Consider the following 25,492-nt stretch of genomic DNA (forward strand, 5'->3'; position numbering starts at 1 on the left):
TAAGGTGCAGAAAGCCCCACGCTGGGATAAAAGGGGCAGGCACAAGCTGCCCCACGGGAGGGACTTATCAGAGGCATTGGTTTCCTGTGGCTCTGTCCTTACACTCAGACTCTTTGGGATTTCCCTTCTGCGCTCTTGGCTGCAAGTGGCAGATTTTTTTTTAAAGAAAGGCAAGTCCTACAGCTGGGTGGTAAAACACAGGCAAGGCAGAAGTGCTTGCATAGGGGCACATTCCTCCTTACAGCCCATCTCCGTGTGCTGTGTTCTGGGAAGGTGGGAGCAGTCAGGTGATACAGAAGGGATCGCTCTCCCTCCGTGTGAAGGGGTGATGGGGTGACAACGCCAGGCAGGCAGGAGTGGGAGCCCAACAACTGGGGGAACGGGAAGGGACTTAACACGCAGGGAATTTGGTAGGTGCTGCCAGCCTGGCTCTCCTGCAACAAGGGACAGAGAGATGGGTCCTGTCCGTGGCGTCCTCTTGGATATAGGATTTCACAATCAGCACCTGTTCACATATACATACACACACAGGCAAACAAGGTGTTTAGCCCTAGTACTAAAAAGGAGGAAAAGAAGGAAAGGGCAGCATTTATAGTTTGGCACTTTTCAGCTGTGCAGAGGGAAGGCAGGCTGTGCTGCTGTTTGCTTCCACTGGGTGGTGAGGCAGGACAAGATCTGAGCTTGTGGGCACCTGCTTCCAGTAGGACTGTCTGAAAATATGAGGTGATCCATTTAGCCAACTCCCACTGAGCTGAGAAGTGGGAATCCAGCGCGAAGCCAGCTGAGAGCCTTGAGAACAGCAATACTCCAAAAAAAAAAAAAAAAAAAAAACAAAACCAAACAGCGATACTTTTGCCCACTGCAGCAATCTTGCTAAACTCTACACACAGGAAGTCCTCAAAATTCTTATAAAATCTGCCAAAAGCTACTTGAAATAGCCAGGGACCTACACATACTGTAAGCCTTTCCCTTGAAGGATATAGGGTTGAAAGAAATGCCACGCACTCGGTTATCACCAAGACAGAAGGCACTTTGTGACCCTTTCTCTTAATCGCCTACCCAGTAGTTTCTCATCACACATGCCTAGCAGGAGCAGCCCAGCCAGTCGTTCACTCTTGTATTTTCACTCATTTTTTCCAGTCTCTCTGTGCCTGCTGGTAAGACACACACTTGGCACCTACCATTTGTAATGCTTCTGTTAAGTGCAGCTGTGTCCCAGGGATGGCCAGCAGGTACTGGCTTAACACTTCTGCAAGGGACAAGGAGCCCACTTCCACTACATACCACCTAATTCTGTATTTTATCAGCCCTTTCATCTCCCTAGCGTCCCCTTCTCAGCACACAGTGTTCCCATAATTCTCACAAGTATTTGCTGGCCTTCTTACAGCAAGGACACTCAGCAAACCAGCCCCCTTACAAGTGAAAGGAGAAAAAACCCTCATCCTTGAACTCATCACACAGCATCTGAGCTTCAGGTGTAACCTCCCATCCAGCTCATTCTGCCACTGTAACCCTCTCAGGAGAGGGCTGCAGGATGCCCTCAGCTGCTGCTTGTTTGTCTGTAATAGATCTCAGTTGTGATCCAGCCATAGAAAGCTAGATCTGGGAAGTGGAACAGCTCTGTAACCTTCCACCGATGAACATGAGCTGTGTATTTACTTCTCTAAGTCTGGTTCTGTTTTTTAATTTTGATGCTAGGGTAAGCCCCTGTTTCCCAGCCTAGAGCAAAATGGTGTGATACTGCACAGAGTTAGCTGCAGACGATCCCTTCTCCAAACACTTCTCAGGCTACATTTCTAACTCCCTGTAAAATGATCCACCCAGACTAAGGTTCCTTGGCACATCAAGGACGATCACCTGCAAGTAATGTCTGAAAGGAACAACAGAGCCTGAGAATTAAGACTTTCAGAGACACATGGTACTGTGCCAGGGCCCACATCACTCTATTTGCACTCCTATCTGCAGAAGTCAGGCATATTTTTTTCAAACATGTAACATTTCTGCAAATTTGCAGAAAAGGCAAATGAAAGCTAAGAGCATCCTCAGTTCCAAAGAACCCTTGTTCCAGCAGGATCTTTTCTCTTTGACGTACACAGAGCTGGCAGAAACTTGTCGTTTTACCTTCAGGAGGTATTACATTAAAAAACCTTACACAAGGAAACATCATTTAAAAATGTGCTTCAGTATCACTGATATGTGATGGTTTCAAAATAGAATTTACTCTAGGGGAGTTGGCAGGGGCTGTCTGGAGCAGATGCAATTCCTGACAGTTCCACTGCCTGCTCTTCAGAGCTGAGACTGGGTCAAACTGCAGAGTCATGCCAAATCCAGGCAGCTGCCGCTGTCCTTGCAGAGCTTTATAACCACACAGACTGTCCTGGGCTGGGGACTGACAGAAGCAGCAGCCCTGGGCAACCGCCTTGCTGGGCAGTTTGGCTTGTTCAGGCTGTAGGGGTACTGCATATGAGGAGCCAGGGGACTCAGATGCCAAGCATAGAAATCACAGGGAGATGGGGTATGTGTTTTAAATGCCATCTCAGTACAGTAAGAGGGTGAACAAGCTGTAAACGTGTTAGAGTTGTGGAAGGAAGTAGTGGATAAGCAAGACAGGTGTGGAAATGGTACAGCCAGCTAGAAAAACAGCATAAATGCTGAGATGGCACAGAGAGGGGAGTAGCAGATAAGGAGCAAAGGCACTGGATTGGGAATGAGATGCTATTATGAATGGACACTAAGAAACTACTCAGGCATTGCTGTTCTTTAATGTTTGCTTTTTCTGGATCCCTTGGACTGCCCAGAGGTAGAAGCTTTGGGACTTGAGCAGGGCTCGCCTTCTGATACGCTTTCTTGGAAACATTTTTCTGAAAGAAAAATGAAAAAAAACTACACAACAACAAACCAAAGCCATTAAAATGCAGAGTAATATTGTGCCCAAGGTATTACATTTTTAACAAACAAATTAGTCCCTCCTCCTACTTTGATGTCAGAGAGGATGCAATGAAGGACTAAGGGAAGAAGTTTTAATTCCCACTTTTTCTCCTTCTCCACGTCTTATATCTGAGCAGATCCAGCTGAGAAAGGAGGCAAGGAAATGCATTCGTCCCCAACAAACATGCCACCTAAGGAAATCATTGCCACACCACATGGGCAGGACCAGTACATGAGCAGTGTTCAAAGAACTGGAGACAGCAAGAGTATCCTGTGCTACAAACACAAAAGGTATGTGAGTGTGAAGGGACCTGGAACTTTCTTTTCTACCCGAAACATAGTGGTCCTAAGCAGATCTTTTTGACTGTAACAGGGACCACTTACTTACAAGGAAGATGAAGCCAATTACAGGGGTTTCCTATATCTAGAGTAGATATAGACCCTGTGTCATATGTCAAAATCAAACCAAATGACTTTCAAAAACAGATGGAGTTCAGCAGTTTTTTCTGCCCCAATCTGGAATTATGGTAAAAGCCTCCTTGCTTGGCCTCTTCCAATGAGTCTAGACAAAACCCTAGGAACTGTGCAGGAGGAAAGGGGCCTGCACTAAATGGGACACATGAACAAGGTACCCTCAAAGATTGGTTCCCTCTCTGAGTCCAGGAGAGGGTCCAGAACACTAATTATCCTGACCTTGCCCTTCTTTGGGTGTAGCTTCAGGGACAACTTTCCCCTTTTTCTCCAGCTCTCTCTCTAGCTCCTGGATTTTCTCCAGAGCTTCTTCCAGCTTCTTCTCAAAACCTTCAGCTCTCTCCTCTGCATTCTGAGCACGGATCTCTGTTTCTCTGAATCAAAGAAGCAAAGATAATGCTGAAATCTAAGCAGGTACTGGCAGGATATGTAAAAGAAAGATTTATAAATCTGAAGCGTTCCATAGGATTGAATGACTCTAAAACACATTTATGGTTTCAGAGAAGGGCATTGTTAAAAGATCTATAAGAGGCAGGGACTTCGTGGCACAGCTATGTAAACCCTGCAAAGTGAATTCATCTTAAAACTCTGTTTGCTAGCAAAGGGTGAGATACTGATCTTCACTGTGCAAGGATAAATACAGAACACAGACAATTCTATTAGCCAGGCTAACAGGGAAGGGTTGCCTCAGATAATGCAAATGCACAGAGGAAACAAGCAGGGGATGTAATGCACAGTGCCCAGGCCTGCTTGAGCATGGAAGAAGTCATCTGCATGCACAAACCTTGCGGAGCCACTTGGGTGCCTCTTCATTGTGTTTCCCCACACTTAGGCACAACATTACATGGCTGTACCTAACAAGCTTCTGGGCACTAGCAGGCACTGGAGGCACTCAACTGCATTCACATAGCATCCTACCAGTGCTAACAGGACCCAAACTATTAAGAAGTCTCGCAAAAAAAACCAAACCAAAACAAAAAAAACCCAACACTATCACGAGTACCTCTGCAATGTACCTCGTGAGTACAAAAAGCAAAAAATCTGCACACATGTGGACAGCTGACAGCAGCTCTGGTCCCAGAGTAAAATGGGTCACATCTTTAGCTAACATAAATCACAACCAATCTCCCAAGACAATCAGTAGGGAAGGAAACCCAATATTAAGCCAACAGAGATGGGTGAAGCAGAACTTTACAAGAAAGCAAAACAGCCTGGGGTGAAACCCTGCTCTGCTCATGCCTCCAGCATAGGAGGAGTACTCACAGGAGCTGCACTTGCAGGTGTTCCAGCATGGCAAGGGCTTCAAACTCTTTCTGAGAAAAGGGAGTTGACGACTTGCTGGCAGTCATCTCCCTCTGGTTGGGAAGATGAAAATCCTCCATAAGTAAATGTGCCTGATTTGGTGCTGGTCTCAGTACATGGTCACAACATAGACAAGAGCTCAGTTTCAGCAAGGCATGTAAAAACAGAGGGTAGTTCAAGCATTTTGCTTTGAATTGATCTGATCATATCTTGGCATTAAAAATAAAGTAAAATCATTTTCTGACTTAGACATGAATATCTCACTGGCCTATATTCTTGTGTTGCCCACATATTCACTGGGTTACAGAGGTTGGGGATGGCTGTAGCCTGACCAGGAGTGAAGAAATTAAAAAAACAGTGTTCAGAGAAGAGAAAGGGGCAGCTCCTCAGAGTCCAACAGGCATAAGTTAGCTTTCTTCATCTGAAGAAAAGAACCATGGCTTCTCTGGAAAAGTAACTGTTGAAAGGCTCCTACTCTAAACTTTGGAAGATAACTGCAATTTCCAGAGATTTATTTTTGGAAACAAACGAAAATCCACAGGCACACTCCTGAGTCTCCCACTATCACTCGGCACTGGCTGCCCACCTCTAAAGCATGAAGGGCAAGGCACGCCCAGCAACACCGCATGCTGAAGGGGTAGGACTGGCCAGCGACAGTTTGCTGAAGATCCATAGTTTGTGTACATCGAGGCTCTGCTCTGGATGTCTGACTGGCCGGCATGACTGGACAAGGCAGGCCCTATGATTCTGAGGAGCTCCTTCACTGACAGAGGCCTTTAGCCTGGAGCCCTCTTCCAAAGAGTACTGTCCCAAAGAAAAGTGGAGAAATCAGGGACCCAGGATGCACAGCTGGCCAAAAGCAACTTGAACTTCTTGGTTCCCTGTTGTTATGGAAGCTCTCTGAATCCCTCCTCTTATGTGTATCCAGCACCAAATCATTTTCACCATCCCAGGAAATGCTGCCAGGACTCACCCAGTCTCTGCTGGTAGTCCTGGTTCAGACTACACACATCCTGTTACTGGTCCTGAGTCCATGGTACAGGGCAGTAATGCGTGGCTCAGGTGGATAAACTGAGGCAGCAATAGCTGTGCTAATGAATACTTCATAGTGGCAAGAAGAGAGGAATTAGAGAACACCAGCACCTTGCACTGCCCCCGCAGGTCTGACATGAGCGTTACAGAGCCTGACAACAGCTAAAACCCAGCTCCAGAGCTCTGCCATACATGCTAAAGCCCTCAGTGTCGCAGAGACTCCTACCCCTGTAACTGAAATGATGTCTGACTTCAGGGACTTCAGGTGGATGTTGGAGTCGTGTCCTACATATCTGATCATGTCTGCAGTAGCTTCACCACCTTCACTCAGATCATCTGCACCAGCACTGGGCTGCTGCTAAGAAAGAAAATGAACAAGAAGTAGGAGAAATAACGCTAGCTTAGTGGCATTCAGGGCAGCTAAGAGGACGTGTTTCACATGCACCAAGCAATAAAAAAAAAAAAAATCCTGCTGGAACGTGGCATATTGCAGCTTCTAGTCACCTGTGTAAGAGCAATTTCCTCCTTTACTGTTAATGTTTCTTCCTGTGTTATGGGTTTCTTGTAGTGGTTGGCATCATCAGCTCTAAGCCCTTCTTGAGTTGAAGAAATGATCGTGTCCTTAAGCTTAAGCTTCAGTTGCAATTCCTGTAAGGCACCGTAAGGACTGGGTTAGTAATGCTTCCTTTGTCCATCCAAGTAACCTAGGCAAAGCTAACCAGTCTCTGACTTTCACTTGTACACATTTAGATCTAGACTTCAGCCACCTAGGAGGTCCTCAGTATGAATATATTTTAAATCACAAATGAATATGTTAATTACTGAACATTTCATAAGCAGGACCCACTGTGGCATTCCTGCTTTGTACAGGCCATGGCACTGCCTGGGGGTCGACTTCAGAGCTGCTGCAAACAATTTGTTCAAGACAATAGATCGAAAGCCATTTTCTCATCATCAGAATTTCAGCTGTTATGTATGAAATTAGACCACCGTAAAACACATCTAGTTGTCACAGGCAGTGTCAGGCATCCATCTAGCCACATAAGGAATTAACTAGAAGTTCAGCCTGACCTGGGCAAACCAACCACAAGGATTCCAGCCAAAGTTCACACCGAGGGATGAAGCAAAAGCTAGCAAGCACCATGGTGAACTGATCTACCAGTGGGTAATAGCTTCTAGCTTCAGTGAAGCTCCAGCTTTGCCTCAGGCCTACCCTCACAAGACACACTGTGACTTTTAACCAGTTTACAGTCATAACTCTTCATATCTCTAACCACAGCTTTGAGTGCATGGAGATCTCCATGCTAAACCTTCCCTCAAACTGAACTGTAGCTCCTTCTTTAAGAAGTTTTGAAGCTGATCTTCATTCAAACTGGTTCAATCTAGAGCAGCAAATGCAGTCTATATATACCTCTGATCCAAAGAGGTTTCTCAGTTCTTCTAAATCCAGAAAAGAGACAGGAGTGCCTTTGATCTCTGAAAGGAGAAGGCTGCACGCTTGAATCCAATTACAGCACTCCGTCTGAGAAGACATAACAGAAAAGAGGGATTGCTGAGCAAGAAAAATAGCTGTAATCGTACTCATTCAGAAAGTAATTCCATCTTTCTGTATTTGTCTGTTCCAGGAACATACCTGGAACCTTCCATCCACAACCTACAAAGGAAATGGAAGACGCATTTCTCCAAGCTTTCAGACGTGGCGTCTATCACTGGCTAATCACTCACATCAACTAATTGCTTCAACAAGCTCCACCTTGAGCCAGTGTAAGAATGTCTGTTAGGCCACTGACGGGCAGAAATGAGTGCAAATCCCAAGGTTACTTTTTCACTCACTAAGCTAACACAAAACAGAAGCACAAGCATTTTCAGTCTCTGCAGAGAAGCTTCTTAAGTTCCTGGGAGCAATACCATTTGTCCTCTGCTCAAGGCAGCCTTGGGCTTCAGGAAAGGTCGACCTCTCGTGCTCCTGAAGTGCAGGCAAAGCTCAGCTAAACAGCTGAGGTCACACCGGTAGTAATTACTGGAGGAAGAAATATATGTTATCATGCTCCCCCAGCTGCTTCAAATGAAGATGCTGCCATCAACATATACTTTGAGTAAGAGCTTTATCAGCAAGTGTAAAATAAGGAGGCAGAAGGTAGGTTATCTGACTTCAAAAGACTTCAACTAATTATGTATAGAGATATATTGCACTACACACTTTCAGGAACTCCAAAGCACTGCTCAAGTCTAGATGTACACAGCTCTGGCAAGCTTAAAACCAGAGGTGAATCTACTGCCACTCATATGGAATAAATCTAGTAGGAGAGCCTGAAACAGGGTAAGGAAAATATTAAAACTGAACATGGTTTATCTGCTTTCCAGTACTGTGGGAAACTTGAGGGACCAGGGTAATCCACTGGAGTAGCAGGAGTCTTTCTCCTTCTTGAAACTCTCACATATACTTTTCTCTACCTTTCACAAAGTAAATGTGGTCTCATCTACTCCAGACCTAGAGAGTTGGAAGTGGTCACCCCTTTTTACCTTGATCTTATTCAGCTCCTCCAGCTCAAAATCAGCTTCTAAATCCATCTCTGACCGTTTCTTTCGAACAATTGCACTGACAATCTCACGGCAGCAGCTGCAAAGAGGGAGAATGCCATCAACCCTGCAAGAGTGCCTTCAAATGCTTTATTCCTTTCAATTGGCATCCTGTTGCTGTCTGCAAGATGTATAAGCTATCTCTAGACTTCTGCACTAGAGAAGTCTCCAGAAGAGCAATCCTCACCTGTCCCACTCACACAACGACCTCCCAATCAGCTTATCTGTGCCTGTGCTGTACTAACGCACGGTGAATGTGTGAGCACAGATGCTGAATAAGGTGCAGGCTTTGGTCCAGGTGACACGGACTCAGACTCACCGCCTGTACTGCTTTGCATCCTCCAGAAGTCATGTTCAGAAATGTAGGCAGAGCCCACACAATCACAGATGCCAGCATGTTTTATGGCAGCATTAGGTATAAAGCAGACACTGCCATTCTCTTTCAATGTACCTGTCTTATTAGGTTCCCACCAAATTCCAGTAAGACCCATTTAGGATTTGGGAAATGATCTAAGGAAAACCGTATTGGTGGGATCTATTGCCCTGAGGAATTTCCCTGCACACTACACATTTTTTCTCAATAAAACCCCCTTAGACTAAACTGAAAACCTCTGTTCATACCTGACTATAGAACCAGACAGCCTGCACATCTTGGCAACCAGCTCTTTAGCTTCATCCTGTAATTTATGAGCACTCAGAAGCCTGAGCTCCTTGTCCATCCCAGTCTCTGACTCCTGCTGCTGGGGACACTCACAGAACAAGCGGTCTGCTATCACATGTCGCAGCAAATTCACCAGCCACAGGGTCAGGTTTCTGTGCAGTTCAGTCACCTGCACAAAACATCGGAGCAAATCTAAGCCAGTAATAAATGACTGGTCTTGCCACGTAGTATGAAGTCAGTGCGTTTCACATACGTCAATGTCCTGCCTAATTCAATTTGCAAACTGACCTAATGACAGAAATATTTACCTTTCTCATCTTTTTTCTTCTATATTCATTCCTATTACCAACACAGCTTTTCCTACTGTGGATCTATCCTTCTGCAAGTTTTTGTTTAGCCTCATGAGGTTTTTTTTATCAGCCATGTGGCACTCTTGCTTGTCCAGAATTCAGCAACAAACTGAAAATCTCACATCACACTTAAATAACATTCAAAAAAATGCATAGCAAGAGCCTCCTGCTTTACAATCCCAGGAGAAAAGACAAACAAACAAACAAACATACACAGAACTAGCAGCCAAAAACAGCTCTCTCACAAGGAAATATCAACATTATTCCAAAGGAAATTCTTGCTAAAGATTAGCACAATGACATTGTGTTCATGCACTGTTTTGAGACCTTGCAGCTATTTTTAGAGGAGTACTGCTATGCTCCCCTGGCTGGAAGACATAAGCCAGAACTCAAGCAGGAAAGAAGGCATCAGAGGAGAAACAAGCATTCCTCACAACTGTGCTCTGGCCAGATGAAAATTAAAAGAGCAAAGACAAGACACAGTGCTCTTCTAGCAGTTTCAAACTTTCACTTACTTCTTCATTAAGATGCATGATACTCTTCTCAACCTCATTATTCACGGACAGAATCCATTGCTGAATCATCTTAAAAAATTCTCTAGGTACCACCCTGAAACAACAACAATAGCAAAAAATAATCCAGAGACAAAGCGACATCTAGTGCACCAGACCCAAGGATCTCCTGTCTCAAAGACACCTTTTGCTTCCCAGCTCAAGGAGAAAAATGTTTAGTACACCATATACTGGGAACACGACACAGGCAGATTTGTTAATTTGTGGATGAGCTTGTCATTTGCAAATAATCTCCAACATATATGTTATGCATGTGCTCTGAAAATACTTTATTTCCTGATGATATTTACCAAAGACAATGGAGCACTACAAGGAAGAGTATGCCCCCACAAATCTGCCTGTAAATGAATCACATATTGTGTTTTTTTTTCCTTCAAATGTTAAGATTTCCAAAGCAGGTGGCAGTTTCGAGAAAGACAGTGGCATTCCAGGAGCGATATTGAAGCCACCAAATGTCTCCACAGATCTTGCCAAATCAAAGCAAATGGCCAAATGAAGGCAAATGAAAGACAGTCACCAATCATTTTAACACTTCAGCTGATCACATTTATCCCACTGCCAGTTTCCTGTGCCAGGATCCTCACAAAATAACATTTCTCTTTTCTTACGAATGTAGTTTAATGTACAGGGCCAGCCCAGACACAATTAACACCCCCGTCCTTACGGGAGATGTGGTTCCATATCATTCTTAGCTTCATGCAACTGGCCAGAGCCTATAAAGCTCATCACTGCATCCACCTGGGCCAACCATGAAGGAATCCTGTGATAAAATGCCTGCAGCTCAGCTTTGTGCATGCCAGAACCTTTCTTCAGCTTTTGCACCTTAAATAACCAATCTTCCATACTTCTCACCAAGGCTGTCAAAAACACAGTTGTGCCTGGAGGGGAAGAAAATATGAACCTTTAATTACATTCTTTCAGCCAACAAAAACAAAGCTCAATTCAAAGTCCTTTGCCAAGAGGGATGAACAGCCTATGTGGGAACTGGCTACGCTTCGTACTAAGAATGAACTGTTTAGTAAGCACTGAATTAAAAGCAAGCTGAAAGAAAATGGGCTTGATTTGGAGCCCTGACTTTTCTTCTTGTCTTGGCAGATTTGGCTCCCTTACTACAAAAATAAATGTGATGACTTAATAGAACTCTTTAAAAAAAAAAAAAAAAAGCTCTGCAGTTACAACCCCATTCTTCAAAAGTAATACAATGTACACAGATATGTAAAATGCCTGGATAAGGTAGTAAATTACTTGTTCATTCACTCAGCAGGCATATGCTGATGGATATTCTCTGTTTGTTGGGAGTATGCTTAAAATGTAACAATAGCTGCTCTTGATGTCCAATGTTTAAGCCTTCTTTAAATCCTGCTAAAGTCCTGGCCTCCATGACGTCTTGTTGCAAAGATGACATGTTACACACATAGAGGTGGATTACAATTTTGGTAATATTTTAATGAACCAGTTTCCCTACTGTACTGCAGTGTTGGGATGTTCAGACTGGTAAGAGAGAGAAGAGGTTACCCTCCATCTGGTGAAGCCTTTCAGAGTGCATTATAGGAGCCCCACAACCAGAAATGAGACAGGCTTGCTTTGGGAAGATTTCATGATTGCATTGATCTTTTAAGCTTAATCATCTCCAGCAAAAGAGAGGACCTAATTGGATCTCTGTGGAGATGTCACTGTAATCTCAGCTGCCAAGTTCAGAGTCAAAAAATCTTATCTTCCAAAAAAGGTACAGCTTTGAGGAGTGATCAAGGAAGAATCATTAAAAGCAAAGACCTTAAGCCAAACCTTATACATTTTATATAAGTCCTTTCATATCTCCTGTCTAAAACAATCTCCTATCTCATTGTTCGATCTGCATCTCTAATCCTTGTCATCAAATACCAAACTATTTGTATTTCTGTCATGTGCTGCTTGACATCAGGTAGTCAGATCTTAGCAAATAATAAATACTTCAGGTAAATGAGTACCATTGCCTTACACAACAAAATTACAATGTTCTCAGTACTGTCTCTACCCTTTTCTTTATAACTTCTTTATTTTTACTTTTTTTTTCTTTCTTTTTCTTTTCTTTTTTTTTTACTGCATCTGCAATGTGAAGGGAAGGTATACCTTGTCTCTTCTACTGAGCAGCCATGAAATTAAAGTGCAGAAATTACTCCAAGCAATTCAAAATATACTGCCTTGTACGGAGGAAGAGAATAACTTTATTGTGGTCCAGTTCCCAAAGCCTTTGTTAAAATAATCTAACACCCCCCACTCAGCCACCCCCCTTTTTCTGGACTTTATTGATGGAAGCAATTTTGTATCAGCTGTCTGCACTGTGCTGCCTAGCCTTTTGTCCAGATCATTACTAACTATCAAGGCTTCTGACAATCTGCTGTTAACTTTTTGCCTTGTTGGTATCTGGCCAATTATGTCCCTGTTTCTTCTTCCTTCTCTCACTTTCTAATGAGAATTACTGGGAGTATTTAATTCCTTTAGCTGTCTTTTAGGTTGGACAGACTTATCATTTTATCTCAGCTCCTTTAGTAGGCTGAAATATAACATGCAGCATAAGATCATGTAGTAAAAAGCACAGGATAACCTTGAGTGAAAGAATAAGGTGGCAGTACAAGAAGTAGCTTAGCAAACATGAGCAGCAGTCCTAGACAGCACATGTTCAGTTTAGTTTTAGTCTGCTAAAAGAAAATAAGATGATTTAAAAACATCAGAGAGAAAACGATTTTGAAATCAGAAATGAGTCAAGGCCTTTAAGAGGCAAAGGTTGGGAAGGTTAGTTGCAAATTACCTAACAAATGTTTGTTATCTCACACAGAACATGATAACTTTATATCAACAACAAAAACATTTATTTACATAATTTATTTCCAGGATAATTCATTATCTAGATTAAGATAACTTTGTTTTAGTGATAAGGTAGTAAAAAAAAGTATTACACTCTGAGACAGTATTATCTGGTTAATGATCTCCAAAGTAACATTTTGCTTTAAAACATAAACATGTATTCTTTACTTTTACATTTATTTTCATTTCCACACGCTATCCACATAATCACAACCTGCACACAATCCCTCTGAACTTAACGTAAAACTTACATCTTACTTGTACTGCATTTTCCTTTGATTGCACTGTATTGAATTTCAAATTCCAGATATTATTTTTATATGTGATTGTGAGTCAAGTTTCTTGGAGTTTATCCCTTCAATGCTTCTGGTTACCAACACATATCTGGGGGTTAGACTTTAGCTTTGCAAAAAGCCTGTACAGATTATGTCAACTGGTCCTTTTTTTTACCTGCTACTTCCCTGACATACCCAAAAGAAAGCCTGAACTGCAAAAATGGTTATTTCTTACCATTATTCCCACTTATCCGTATATTGTATTGCTGGTAGAGTTCATGTGCACTTTGGTTTATTTCTCCCAGGGCAGCATGCTGTGGAGGCAATGCCCCAGTGAAGTCCCGGTGTCGATTCAGCACTGTTTGTCCTAGCTCTGTCCAGTGTTCCTGTAGCCTGGCAGCACTCCTGAGACTTTCTATCTTCACTAGGTACACCTCTCCTCCATACTGCTGTACGTCTTCCTTCAGCATCTAAAAGAAAAGCAGCAAGCTTATTGTATCTCCAAAAGTTGGACCACCCCTTGGCTGTAACGGAAAGGTGGTGGAAATCAGGTAAGAGAATTATGAGGAATCCATGAGCATAAAGATGCCACAGTGAGTAAACAGCACAATAAGTTGACAACTTAGTCCATGAGGGTGACAATGGTGAGTGCTTTTGCAGATTAATATCATTTATCAGTCACCAGAGCTGTCAGTCAGTGCTCAAACATGTGACCAAGTCTAATGCACTTTCTGAGCTTTGGCATTGGTCACTTACAACTTTTCATGTGCAGACTCTTAATTGAAGCTTCAGCACAAAAATACTAAGCTGATGTGTTTTTATTCACCTTTGTGACAGGCGTAGACACTGGCTGTGGCTCAGCTAACAAGTGGTAATTTGCTGAGCAAATACCACTCAATAATACATTCAAGCCCCAGAAATCTTACGTTTATCAAGATCTTCATATCTGGTATGATTTCATCCAATAGCTCTTCGTTCATCTGAGAGGAACTAAGCAGAGAGAAAGAAGGGATGAGATTTGAGAGAAAAAAACCTCCTTTAGTAGTCTATGTAAAGCCAAGAGACAAGAGACATGTTGTATATGCACTGAATATGTGATACAAACTGTATCTTGAGCAAAAGTAGAAAACAACAGGCCCTACTCAGCAGTGATTTTTGTTCTCTGACTCAACATAATGCCAACAATGGATGGCAGTTAAGAAAAATCAATTACTACCACTACGAGTGGAAATCACAGAATCACAGAATCGTCTAGGTTGGAAGAGACCTCCAAGATCACCTAGTCCAACCTCTGACCTAACACTAACAAGTCCTCCACTAAACCATATCACTAAGGGCAACATCTAAACGTCTCTTAAAGACCTCCAGGGATGGTGACTCAACCACTTCCCTAGGCAGCCCATTCCAATGCCTAACAACCCTTTCAGTAAAGTTCTTCCTAACATCCAACCTAAACCACCCCTGGCGCAACTTTAGCCCATTCCCGCTCGTCCTGTCACCAGGCACATGGGAGAATAGACCAACCCCTACCTTGCTACAGCCTCCTTTAAGGTACCTATAGAGAGCGATGAGGTCTCCCCTGAGCCTCCTCTTCTCCAGGCTGAACAACCCCAGCTCCCTCAGCTGCTCCTCGTAAGACTTGTTCTCCGGACCCCTCACCAGCTTTGTTGCCCTTCTCTGGACTCTCTCAAGCACCTCCATGTCCTTCCTGTAGCGAGGGGCCCAAAACTGAACACAGTACTCGAGGTGCGGCCTCACCAGAGCCGAGTACAGGGGGACAATCACCTCCCTAGACCTGCTGGCCACACTGCTTCTTATACAAGCCAGGATGCTGTTGGCCTTCTTGGCCACCTGAGCACACTGCTGGCTCATATTCAGCCAGCTATCAACCAGTACTCCCAGGTCCTTCTCTGCCATGCAGCTTTCCAACCACTCATCTCCCAGATATACAAAATGATTTCTTTTGTTAGTGCAGGTGGTGTGTGCATTTCTGCATTTTGCCCTTGCGTTTATCCTTTATTTAACATATCATGATGAACTAACAAAAAGTCTGCAATATACACAATAACATACAAAAAGACTTTGGGTTTGGAATCTCATCTCTTAGAGTCTCGTTTTGTATGTGTACCGCTCTATTGAAGCATCAATGCATGTGCCTGGAAGTTAAAATGAACCAAACTAAACAGAACAATTCTGCCATAGCAATGACAGCTGCAAAAAGGAAACTCTGGTTTATAATGGGAGGGTAAAATCCTTGCTCCACTGGAGTCAACAGCAATCTCTCCACTGAATTCAGCCACAAACCTACAGCATCACTTTGGAGTTACCATTAGGGACCTGATTATCAAAATAAATGTATTGAGCACAAAAGCAGAGCAGTGAAGGATGTGAAAATTGCAGATTGTACCAAATCGCATTGCATTTGAAAGTCGGGAAGTCAGTGCATGCTTTGTGAAACCTGCTGTCACAAGGCTAAAGTTGGGGGAATTGACTACTACTCCCAGACACTCTGGGCCTCTCACAAGTTACTGTCACGGTACTGAAGCCACTTGTTGAGACTGCGGCACACAATTTGCAGTTTTTCCTTGCTGGACTCCTCCAAATGCTCTATTTCTGCTCCAACACGACCCAACATTTCTCTGAACTGCTCTGCCTCTTCTTGCAGATCAGCAAGGTCTCTCGTGTCCTGCAGGCATTGGGTAAGAGGATGGGAAAAGAAACTGTTGTAGTGATTGTTTTGATCTGAGTTGAAGGAATTTTCCCTTCAGCGTGGCTATTTTGAGATATATCTATATATCAAAGATTTGGAAAATTCTGTAATTCCACAGCACAGTCCTTGCAAACCCTTTTATGTGGGACTATGTTGGCTCACCCTCCCTGGTTACACAGGAGCTGAGCTCTTGACTTCTTGCAGCTTGTACGCTACACAGAGGCCATGCAGCCCCATACTTTGAAGCCAAAATTACACTAGCCTGGATCTGTTTCAGTTTTATGGAGCTGGAACAGGGATAGGGAAGAAAACCACAAAGATGGGAAAACAAAGAAAAGTAAAAGTTTGTGGTAGAGTAAGAAAATATGGAGTAATGAGAAAGAGAAGTGGAAGGAGAGAGAACTAAATCAAGTTTTAGTACTCATTCTAAACTAGACCAAGATTTTAAAGTTCAGGTAACAGTGAAAGTACTGAATGCTTGACTGAGAACCAGCGCGTGACATACACCACATAGACAAACACTTGGGAGAGGTACCCATCACAGACACATCCCTACCTTTGAGGCCAACAGGACTATGAAATGCTTGAGAACTTTGGTAAGTGTCTTCCCACTAACATCGAGCCTGCGAACCAACGTGAGCTGGTTTCTATCTATTATCTGAAAGAAATATTATTATTTGCACTGTTGTCTTCTGAGAGGAGGGACATCTGACAGTAACACAGGACCTTTACCATCAATGACATGCAGCTCAAGCAGTTGAAGCCACTACCTTAGCAATAAAATTCTTATTCCCCAGACAGACACAGAAGGTCTAACAGATTTTAAACTTGAACAGGGAAAAGTAGAAGGTAACAAGCAAGGGACATACATGAGCAAGGAAACACGGAATTAACCAAGAATGCTATTTTGTGAAGATGTTTAAGGAATCTGGCTAAAATATTCCAAGTTATGGGGAAATACAAAACTTTTTAGTCAAGCCTACCACTGAATGGAAATATTCACAGAATTTCTTCCTGCACAGAACCTGGAGGTCTGTACTAAAAATGCTGTGTGATTCATCTGGTTTCCATTAAATAAATAAATAACGAAACAAAAACAACAAGAATAAACACCTTCATGAAATACAACAGACCTCAGTAAATGATGGGAGGGCAGGTATGAGGTGTGTTAGTACCCAATTGTGTTTAATAAATAAAAATGTTTCCTTGGGATGAAGTTTGCTCTTGGAACAAGACTGCCTGCTATGATGGTTTATACCTTCAGTGTACCACTGACCTCCTGCACCTACCTTCAGAGCCAGGTCATATGCAGCTGAGCTCCAGATGTCTCTCTCTTGAGCTACCAGCAGAACCTGGTCCTCCAGTCTTCTCCTCTGTAACTCATACAACTCCCGATATTGTTCCAAAAGGCTAGAAGAGAAAGACAACGAAGTATGTGCACACATTTCTTATCCATATTTACGGTCTTTCTCGCAATTCCTAATGCTTAAGACTTTTCATCCCCCTCATTCACCTCCCACACATCCTGTAAATTCACAATTCCTTTACCCTGAGCCCCTACAACACCTTTCTGTTGGTATTTCTATTACGAGTTTCCAGTCAGTATATATACAAATCTCTTGGGCCTAGACAAGCTATTTTCTTCATGACACAAGGTTCCTGTAAGTGAATCTCTGTGCCTGAGCACTCAACACAACTTGATACCAACCATCTAAATCCTCAATTTCTTAGGTATCTGAAGACGTCCACAGACCTCTTACAAGTTCAGAGCTGCAGGCTCTGTTGACTCTGAAGAGCTTACCAACTGTGAATGTGGGGTGAAGGGAATGTCAGCACCTGAGCAACAAATGCTCAGGTGCAACTTTTATGACTTAAAAATAGAAACATTTTCAACAGCTTTGGGAAATTTAAAATTTATAAGAAAACAACTGCATTTGTCACAAACAGCCAAGCTCTCTTCCCTAGAAGGAAATCAATCCTTCCATCTTCTTCCCAACAACCCTGCTAGAATGATACCAGCACACTGCAGAAATCTCCCAACCTCAGCTTTGAAATCAACTTACTTTGCATTCGCCTCAGCCTCCCGCATGGCTGCAGCTAGCTCCTCTTGAGCTTTTTCTGCTTCTCTGGTCACCTTGCGGTCATGTTCTCGTACCTCATACAGCTCACTGAAACAGCAGGGAACAGTCTTAATGCAACTTAGCCCAGCCCAAAGGTTTGGGCAAACACAGACTGGTCTGTTCAGCATACAGTAGCATCTCACTGCAGAGGTGAAAGGCATCTTGAAGATATCTTCTTCCTGTGTGCACAGATTACTCCTACAACCCCTTTCTGCACAACACGCTAAGGAAAGGAGTTGGCTTTGCCCTTATTCTGTGCTCCCCCGCTGCACAATCAGCAGTAAAGGGGTAGAAAAAGAGTGTGAGAAGGCTCAAGTGCAGTCTCTGTAGCTCTGATTCAAATCAGAAAAATAATTTTTCTCCTATGGAAGAGAGATTAGAAAACCGAAAAAAAACAAAACAAAACAAAAAAACAATATGCTAAGCCTAGCACATTGAGATAATTGTTTAGGATCAGGCAGGATTCAGACCTGGTCAGCTGTTCAACAGACTCCTTAAAATAGAGTAGTTCTTTTGTAATGTGTCTGTCAAGCAACCGCTGTGCCATCATTTTTTTGTAGAGAGTCTTCATCTGTTGAGGAATCCGCTCCAGGAGATCCACATACCTCTGCCTGCAGTAAAAAGAGTAAAAAAGGAAATTACCTGAAAGTGCAGATCTCTCTTACCCCATCTGAAGACCATTTCCTTTCACTGCAATGGAAGCTATCAAGAGGGCAATCTTTTCATCATTTGGACATAGAATTTTAAACACTTTGGAACAATTTATTTGCCAATGCTGATCTGAGTGTGAGGTGAAAAAAAACACATGGGAACCTCAATTGTGAGAGAAGTTCCAGCTATTCTACGTATGCAAACTTCCATTAAATGTCACACCAATAAGGTGTCCACACTGTCAAGTGTTGTGGAACTTCAGCAGAGTTCAAGCTCCCAGTTACGTAACAGAGGCTCATTAGCCCTGGGTGTTAATTAGGCAGGGCAATCCTATTTCACTCCTGGCATCAGACCCCGAGCCAATTACATTGTGTCAGGCTGGCTTTGTTGGGCAATGACATTAGGAAAGACCTGCAATAGCTAATGCTGCTCCTGAGAGGATACTGCCATAAATCGAGAGGGGGATTAAGGGTGCTTGGCTAATGATGACCTGAGCTTAGAAAGCAGATGTCCTCTCTCCACGCAGTCCACGCTGACCTGCCGAATCAGCTCATGGAAAACTATGTTGTAAATGTTCTGCTCCGCCTTCAGTAGCTCCAGCATGTTGTGCAGCTGGCAAAACATTCGAGAAAAATCACAGCTTTGCAGAACCTGGCAAACGTACTCTTTCAACAACAGAGAGTGGCACAGATCACTTGTTTCCTCTGAATCTAGTTTCCCTTGGAGGACAAAATGCTGTTGAAGAGGTAAAGGGGAGGTCATCCTGCATCATCCTGCATGCATTCACAGGTTCATTTTCAGATGTGTTATGCACTATCCTGACTACCCTCCTATCAACATCCATGGGAGCTTTCCTGCTAATTCCAGCTGGAGTTCTTCCTGAGGCAATGCTCTATGTTTTTCAGAAATCATGCTTCATCCATTTAAACCTTCCCCTTTACTGTACAAGAATAACAGAGAATAAACCCAAGCAAGGTATGGAAGCTTTTTGTGACATCTGCTCTTAGGCATATGAATGTTTCCAGAGGCCCATTTTTTACCACAGCAGCCTATCTCCTAATGAGCAGATGAGACTGCTGTTTTTCCTCCATAGTAATGCCAGATGCATCCCTTTCTGGCATTTTTGCCAGAAATGCAACTTCCTGCACCAGAAAGCTAACTGTTCTTCATGGATCAGATGAAGATGAACAGAAGCTGAAGAGGGGAATCCCCAGTTGTGACAGGACATACAGACAGATGGCTTGGGCAGAAACTAACTGCGGGAAGGCACCTTAAGCACAGCAGAGGTAAACACTGGGGAAAACAGGATATTATTTTTCTGGGTACAAGTGAGTTATCCACCTGTGAAGGTCCTGTTACTCTGATTAGCTCATCTACTCCCGCTTTTTCCAACATGTTGTCCATTGCCTCCATCAGCTGGATGACTTCTAACCTCCCAGCAGGTTTCCTGACAGAGCAGAAAGAGATGCATCATTATTCTGTATAGCATGGTATATTTTCCCAGGAAATGAAATTCAAACAGTTTTTTGTTGTGTTTTTGTTTGTTTGTTTGTTTCCTAGTAACAACTTCATTCAGGGTGGTACTTACATGGATGGAAACAGCCGTAGCTTCTTTTCATGGTCTTCAAGCAGAGTTGTGTATTTACTGAAACAAGTATAAATGTTAAAACTTTATTACAAAGCAGTCCTTCCAGTGGTAGCTAAGCAATCTCACCCTCTGCTTCAGTTTCTTTGTCCCATGCACAAACCGATCACAGTGTTAGAGGCAGAAAACTGCCTACACAATTGCTCCTTAGGAATATTCAGAGACTAAGGTAAGAATCAGACCTCCTACAGCTGTTCCCACAGGTGACAGACCAACAGGAGCTCCTCCTTCTCGCCACTAATGACATATATCTTCTAGGAACCTTGTCCTTTTAAGAACTCTCCCTTTTCCATAGGACTTGGTTAAAAAGTCACCAATGGGTTTAAAAGTTACAGGTGGGGCCAGAAAATCACCACATAGGCACATCACAGTCACCCAGAGATTCACCACAGGAACCACACGTCATTGGAAACTATTGAAATAATTAGATAATGTTCTATCATGTTGGCAAACAAATTGTGAGGATTTCACTCCTGATCTGGTATTTTAATCCTTGAACAATGACAAAATCTCTTTAAAATGTAGTCAGTTTTCTGAAGAGATCACGGGAAGTACTCAGTAGCCATTTTGTGTAAGGTTTGGTAAATTCCATTCAAAACTTACAGCCTGAAATACTAAAGATCCCAAACAAACTAAAACCCACTAGAATGGTCAGATTTTTTTATTATTATTTATTTTTTCTGGAAAAGCTCCAGTGAGAACAAGAACTACACTGCGCCCACCCAGCTTTGCTGCATAAAGCAATTCTAGAAGGTAGGTAGAAAAACAGAGTAATCAAAATCACTAAAAAGGAAAAGTGGCAACTTCCAGAAGTTATTTCAAGGGATCAAACCAGACCTCAGCTTCCACATCCATGTTCAACCACAGAAAAACTCTTGAGATGTAGTAATATTGTACAGGAAATCCTCTTTTACCCTTCTCAAAGCAGTAGAGGCAAAGAATAGTTGGCTCACATTGCTCTGGAGGGCTGACTGTAGCCATGGCATTAGTGTGAGATTTGAAAACCACCCTTTTTGTGCTCTCCCCAACTGCAAGAAGTGAATTTTTTTGCAGTGCTCTCAGCCTCTCATCATTTTATCCCCTCATTCTGAACAATGGAACCTCCACAGCTTGGGGACAGATGCTGGTAAATCAGAAAGCACTTACTCATCGAAGTACTTCAAGGGCAAAACTCCCCTGTTCTTCACGATGTGAAATTCCTTGGGAACCAGACTATGTGCTAGGGTTGCTTGCTAGGAATAGAAATGGGAGAGCATGAAACATCGGCATTGAGGATGCACGCAAATTCCCAGTTCCTTACCAGAGAGGACACAGTTTTGGTAGCCTGGGGAGCAAAGCTCGCAAAGTGACTTTTCATGGTGTTTCTCCCTTTTGCACTCAGAGCACTAAAGAAATAATTTACATCTGGAAGCAGCTTAAAATAACTAATGTTGAACTATGGGCACGACCAAGGAGCTGTGAACCAAAAGGAGGACTGATGAGCTTTAGGATCAAGGTGAAACATTACAATTGTTTTGGTACAGAAATCAAACAAAACCACAGCCCAAGACAACATCAGGGAATGTATGTGAAAATTTCCTTCCTCCCACCTCGTGTTACACACAGAAAAACAACTGAACAGCAGCACTCACAGGACTACTTGGGACCGTACGGCTGTTCCGTCTCTGTTCCTGATGACTCTCAGAGAAAGAGCTTTTGAGAGCCATCATTTTCCTGTCTTCCTGCCGAGTCACAACATCACAAAGGTAAGAGACATCCCTGAAACAGAGGGAAAGAGCTTATTCACTGACCCAGCCTGAAGGCAACCTACCGTTCACTTGCTATCAGCCCAAACCACATGTGAGTTTGTTCCATTCAGTCAGAGGTCAGGCTTACAGCCACAACTCCCTCTTCTGGGCCAAAAAAACCCGATGAGATAACGTTTGTTAGGCAGATTAATCTCACGTTGCCTATCACTGGCCAAAGACTATTTCTCATGCTTGTTGCCAATGCCTTATCACATAAGTACCCAACATCAGATAAAAGATGGTAGAAGAGCAGAACGTTTTTCGATTCCTAGTGCTATTAAGCAATGCTTATTTACAAAGAAGTGTAAAGCTATTCCCTTCTAAGTCCATTAAAGCCAGAAGAGCTTCTTTTCTTAATCCCTCTGGATCACAGAGTATACCAGTAAGTCTGGGATCCTTTGGACACATGCTTCCAAGAAGAGCTCATTTAGCAACTCTTTTTATTTATTATTCCTGAAACATCTTTCCCTTGAATGTCTCCAGACTAAACTCAGTCGGGATAGCTGGTCCATTCATCCAGCCACATCAGGCAGCACAGTCACCTGCCATGAGAAAGACCAACGGAGAGACCTATCTGCGTTCCCAGCTCTAACGTCTTGTCAGCACCCTCAGCTCCTTATCCCTTCTTTGCTTACCTTCCAGCGCATGTCAAGCTGACAGGGTGGTCTGTCAGGTGTCTGAACTTGCTCCGACGATTAGGGTAATGCCAAAGCCGATCTGGAGTTTGCAGGCAGCCCTGCAGACAAGGCACACGTGGCTGTCACTTCTTAGCCAGAAATGTGCCAAGGAGTGGGAGAGGTCAGAGTGACTGCCTAAACAAGCTCCACGGAATTATTCCTGTCTTGGGGCTAAAGAAACCAGTATGGACAGAACAGTCGCCGCGAGGAGTTCACAGCAACACAAAGGTGCAAGCACGTTTACCATTTTGCAGGCACTGGAAGACAGCACTTTGGATCTGTATCGGATGGTGTGATCAGAAAACTGATGGGAAGGCAAGATAAGCTTGTATAACAAAGTTGGCAATGCTTTCCTTTTGCCAACATGACAAACGTGCCCCTAATAAAGAGACAATTCTGGAGAGAAAAAGCAGAAGGTGGAGACACTTACCCTGAAGCCCATTGTGTTTTTTACTGTTTGGTGGGATTTTAAGTATTCTGGACTGCTGAGAGAACTGCTTGCACAGGTCAGGGTTCGGAAAATCTCCTCTGGAACAAAACTGTACTCCAGGGAGGAAGAAACAGGCCTCATGTGGTCAAGCATCCTTGATGTGCCCCTTAACACAGGAATCTCTGGAACATAATGTCAGAACTTATTTGGTAGGTACACATTTATTCTGCTGGTGAAAGGGAAAGCAAACACCTTCATAAAATACAGGACTTAGAAGAACCATGAGAAGATGCCTGCTCCCTTACCTCAAAGCAGGAACAATTCTGTCAGACACAGGCAGCTAATCCCATTTTTAGCAGCTCTTGGATCTTCGGTGAAGCCTAGAACAGTTACCTCCAAACTACAGGAGACAGAAGCACTAGTGCGACCGTGCCCAGCTATCAGGTACACAAGTGCCAAGGGATGTTGTAAACAGCTTAAGTTATCTATTTATGTAAATCCATTTCCCTTCCTGCGGATTGCTACCAGTCAGCTTTCTGCAAAAATATTAACACCCTGAAATATCAGGGAGTGACAAAACAAAGGCTAACCCTAACACGTTCCCCCAGAAAAGCATCGTTGTTGTTGTAAGGAGCCTGAAAGGACACCATCTTCCATCAGGTGTCTATCCCCGTCTCCAACCCCAGCCCTACCTGAATGGTCCTTGCTGACAGGCCCTGCACACGAGGGACCGCTCATTTTTCTTCCGTCTGCGTTTGGTCCAGGAGCTGGCATTTCATTGGTGGGCATGGCAAACAGGTGCTTGTGGTTTTTTTTAATGCTTAGCCAAGGAAATTTTCAGTAATGAATGATCTAGAAACGGAGTTAAACCCACATTTATACTTCACAACACTGTCTTTTCTGTTATTAATTAAAAAAAAAAAAAATTGCCTGTCTGATAGCAGGTAGTTTGGTTAGGAAGAAGCACCTGATGCTGTAGTTCCAGCAAGGCGATACCAAACAGGAAGCTCTTAAATGGCTCTGCCAAGGGAGGCATCAGGACAGTCCCAACTTTTATCCACTTGGACACAAGAAAATGTATTTCATAACCAAGACTGATAGGGCATCAGCTCGATCCACAACTGCCTGTGGCTATTTTATATCCAAGTCAAATACACCGTCAGCAAATTATTTACTTTTAGCATCACAAAATGGCACTGCTCTGCACTTACTAAGACCACCAGATGAGTTCTGCTCTCTAGACACTACATCCACCATGGGAGTGCTTGCTTTTTCCATTTACAAAATAGGTTAAAAACTAACAACTGCTGCTTTTACACATGTAACAACTGAGCCAGGGGTTTAATTGTAACTGAATTTCTTCATTATTAGTCTTAGCACTTTTTCTTATCAATGTCTTGCTAATGAAGAACTCATCTTTCCATTAAATTCATCTCCAGGAACTCTCATGTGAAGCCTACGCTCCACCCCAGCAAGCCTTGCCAATGCACAATGTTCTTTATAAAATCTTTAGCCTCGTTATCAGCTGCATCCTGGTTCCCAGTTAGGTTAACTGCATTTCTTTGACTTTATACGTGCTTTTGTGCATGTAGGTGTAACCAAAGAGTAACCCAGCCAGCCAAATCATTTCTTGCTTTGTCAGGTAAATGCTTTCTCGGAAAGAAAATAGAAAAAATTGCTAAAAACTTCTGATAGAAAATATTGCAGTGATTTCCCCCCACCCTCCCCTCCTCTTTAACAACGCTGCTTGGCAGTACACTATATTCCCCCCAGAAAGGATAGGAAGATTGATTAATGGCACTGTTGTGTAGCTGCTACAGCTTAAGGACACAGACAAGACTTGACTTTAGAGCATGTGGCGCGCAGCTGGAAGACATCACATTAAGTTCTTGGCACACAAACCCTCTTCAGGCCCAAAATAAAGGCAGAAATTACCAACATGATGTATGTTTGGCAGTTGGTCCAATTTAATATGCATTGAACTGAGAGAGTTTTGAAACTCTGGCCTGTTCCAAGAGCTATAATCCCCTTCCCTGTGCTCCTCCTCAGCTCCAAAGAACATCCCCTGATCTAATGGAGGTGGTGAACAGAGCAGGGGCTCCCCAGAGCTGTGGGCTCAGCTTCAGGCCACCCCACACCCCTCAAGCTTGCAGCCCCTGCTGCAGGCCGCCAGTCCTCCACCCCCACAGTACACAAGCTCCCCGCTCCCTACAGGGGGAGCGGCAGAGGCCTCCCCATACCTGCTAGCCCTTCCCGCTGGGCAGCCCCACGGTGGTTCTATCACTACGGAAACACAGAGCTCTCCCCACCACTGCTGTGACCCGCATTCTGGAAGCGGCCAGCCCCACACCACCCCATAGCAGCCACCTTCCCAGGAGAGCAACCCCACACATCTCACACCCTGCACCCAGCCCCACTCCCCTTTGCCCTCTTGCAACCCTCCCCCCTTCTCCCTCC

General features: G+C 43.5%; 1 protein-coding gene across 1 annotated transcript; it reads right to left on the reverse strand.

Annotated features, from left to right (window-relative positions):
* Positions 1-2,618: 2,618 nt before the first annotated feature.
* Positions 2,619-23,701, reverse strand: AXDND1 (axonemal dynein light chain domain containing 1). Its single transcript, XM_083845961.1, has 24 exons — positions 23,036-23,701; positions 22,564-22,664; positions 21,773-21,899; positions 21,288-21,373; positions 20,085-20,141; positions 19,838-19,943; positions 18,987-19,108; positions 18,316-18,456; positions 17,789-17,893; positions 17,015-17,135; positions 16,282-16,383; positions 15,538-15,701; positions 13,942-14,005; positions 13,251-13,485; positions 10,561-10,774; positions 9,840-9,933; positions 8,935-9,143; positions 8,257-8,353; positions 7,145-7,255; positions 6,238-6,381; positions 5,960-6,091; positions 4,663-4,754; positions 3,622-3,773; positions 2,619-2,861 (listed from the first exon to the last, which is right to left on the reverse strand). Exons 1-24 carry the CDS (start codon positions 23,186-23,188, stop codon positions 2,761-2,763), a joined length of 3,030 nt encoding a protein of 1,009 aa, XP_083702087.1. The 5' UTR covers positions 23,189-23,701; the 3' UTR covers positions 2,619-2,760.
* Between the last annotated feature and the right edge of the window lie 1,791 nt (positions 23,702-25,492).

The sequence above is a fragment of the Anser anser genome (assembly GCF_964211835.1).
Source record: "Anser anser genome assembly, chromosome: 8".
NCBI classification, from domain to species: domain Eukaryota; kingdom Metazoa; phylum Chordata; class Aves; order Anseriformes; family Anatidae; genus Anser; species Anser anser.

Excerpts from the sequence above, each read along its gene's own strand:
- AXDND1 (XM_083845961.1), bottom strand. The coding sequence starts at position 23,188 with ATGCTTGACCACATGAGGCCTGTTTCTTCCTCCCTGGAGTACAGTTTT. Across the intron at positions 21,900-22,563 it reads AGCTTGACATGCGCTGGAAG|GGATGTCTCTTACCTTTGTG; the intron begins GTAAGCAAAGAA and ends CCTCTGTTTCAG. Across the intron at positions 3,774-4,662 it reads CACCTGCAAGTGCAGCTCCT|AGAAACAGAGATCCGTGCTC; the intron begins GTGAGTACTCCT and ends TCTTTGATTCAG.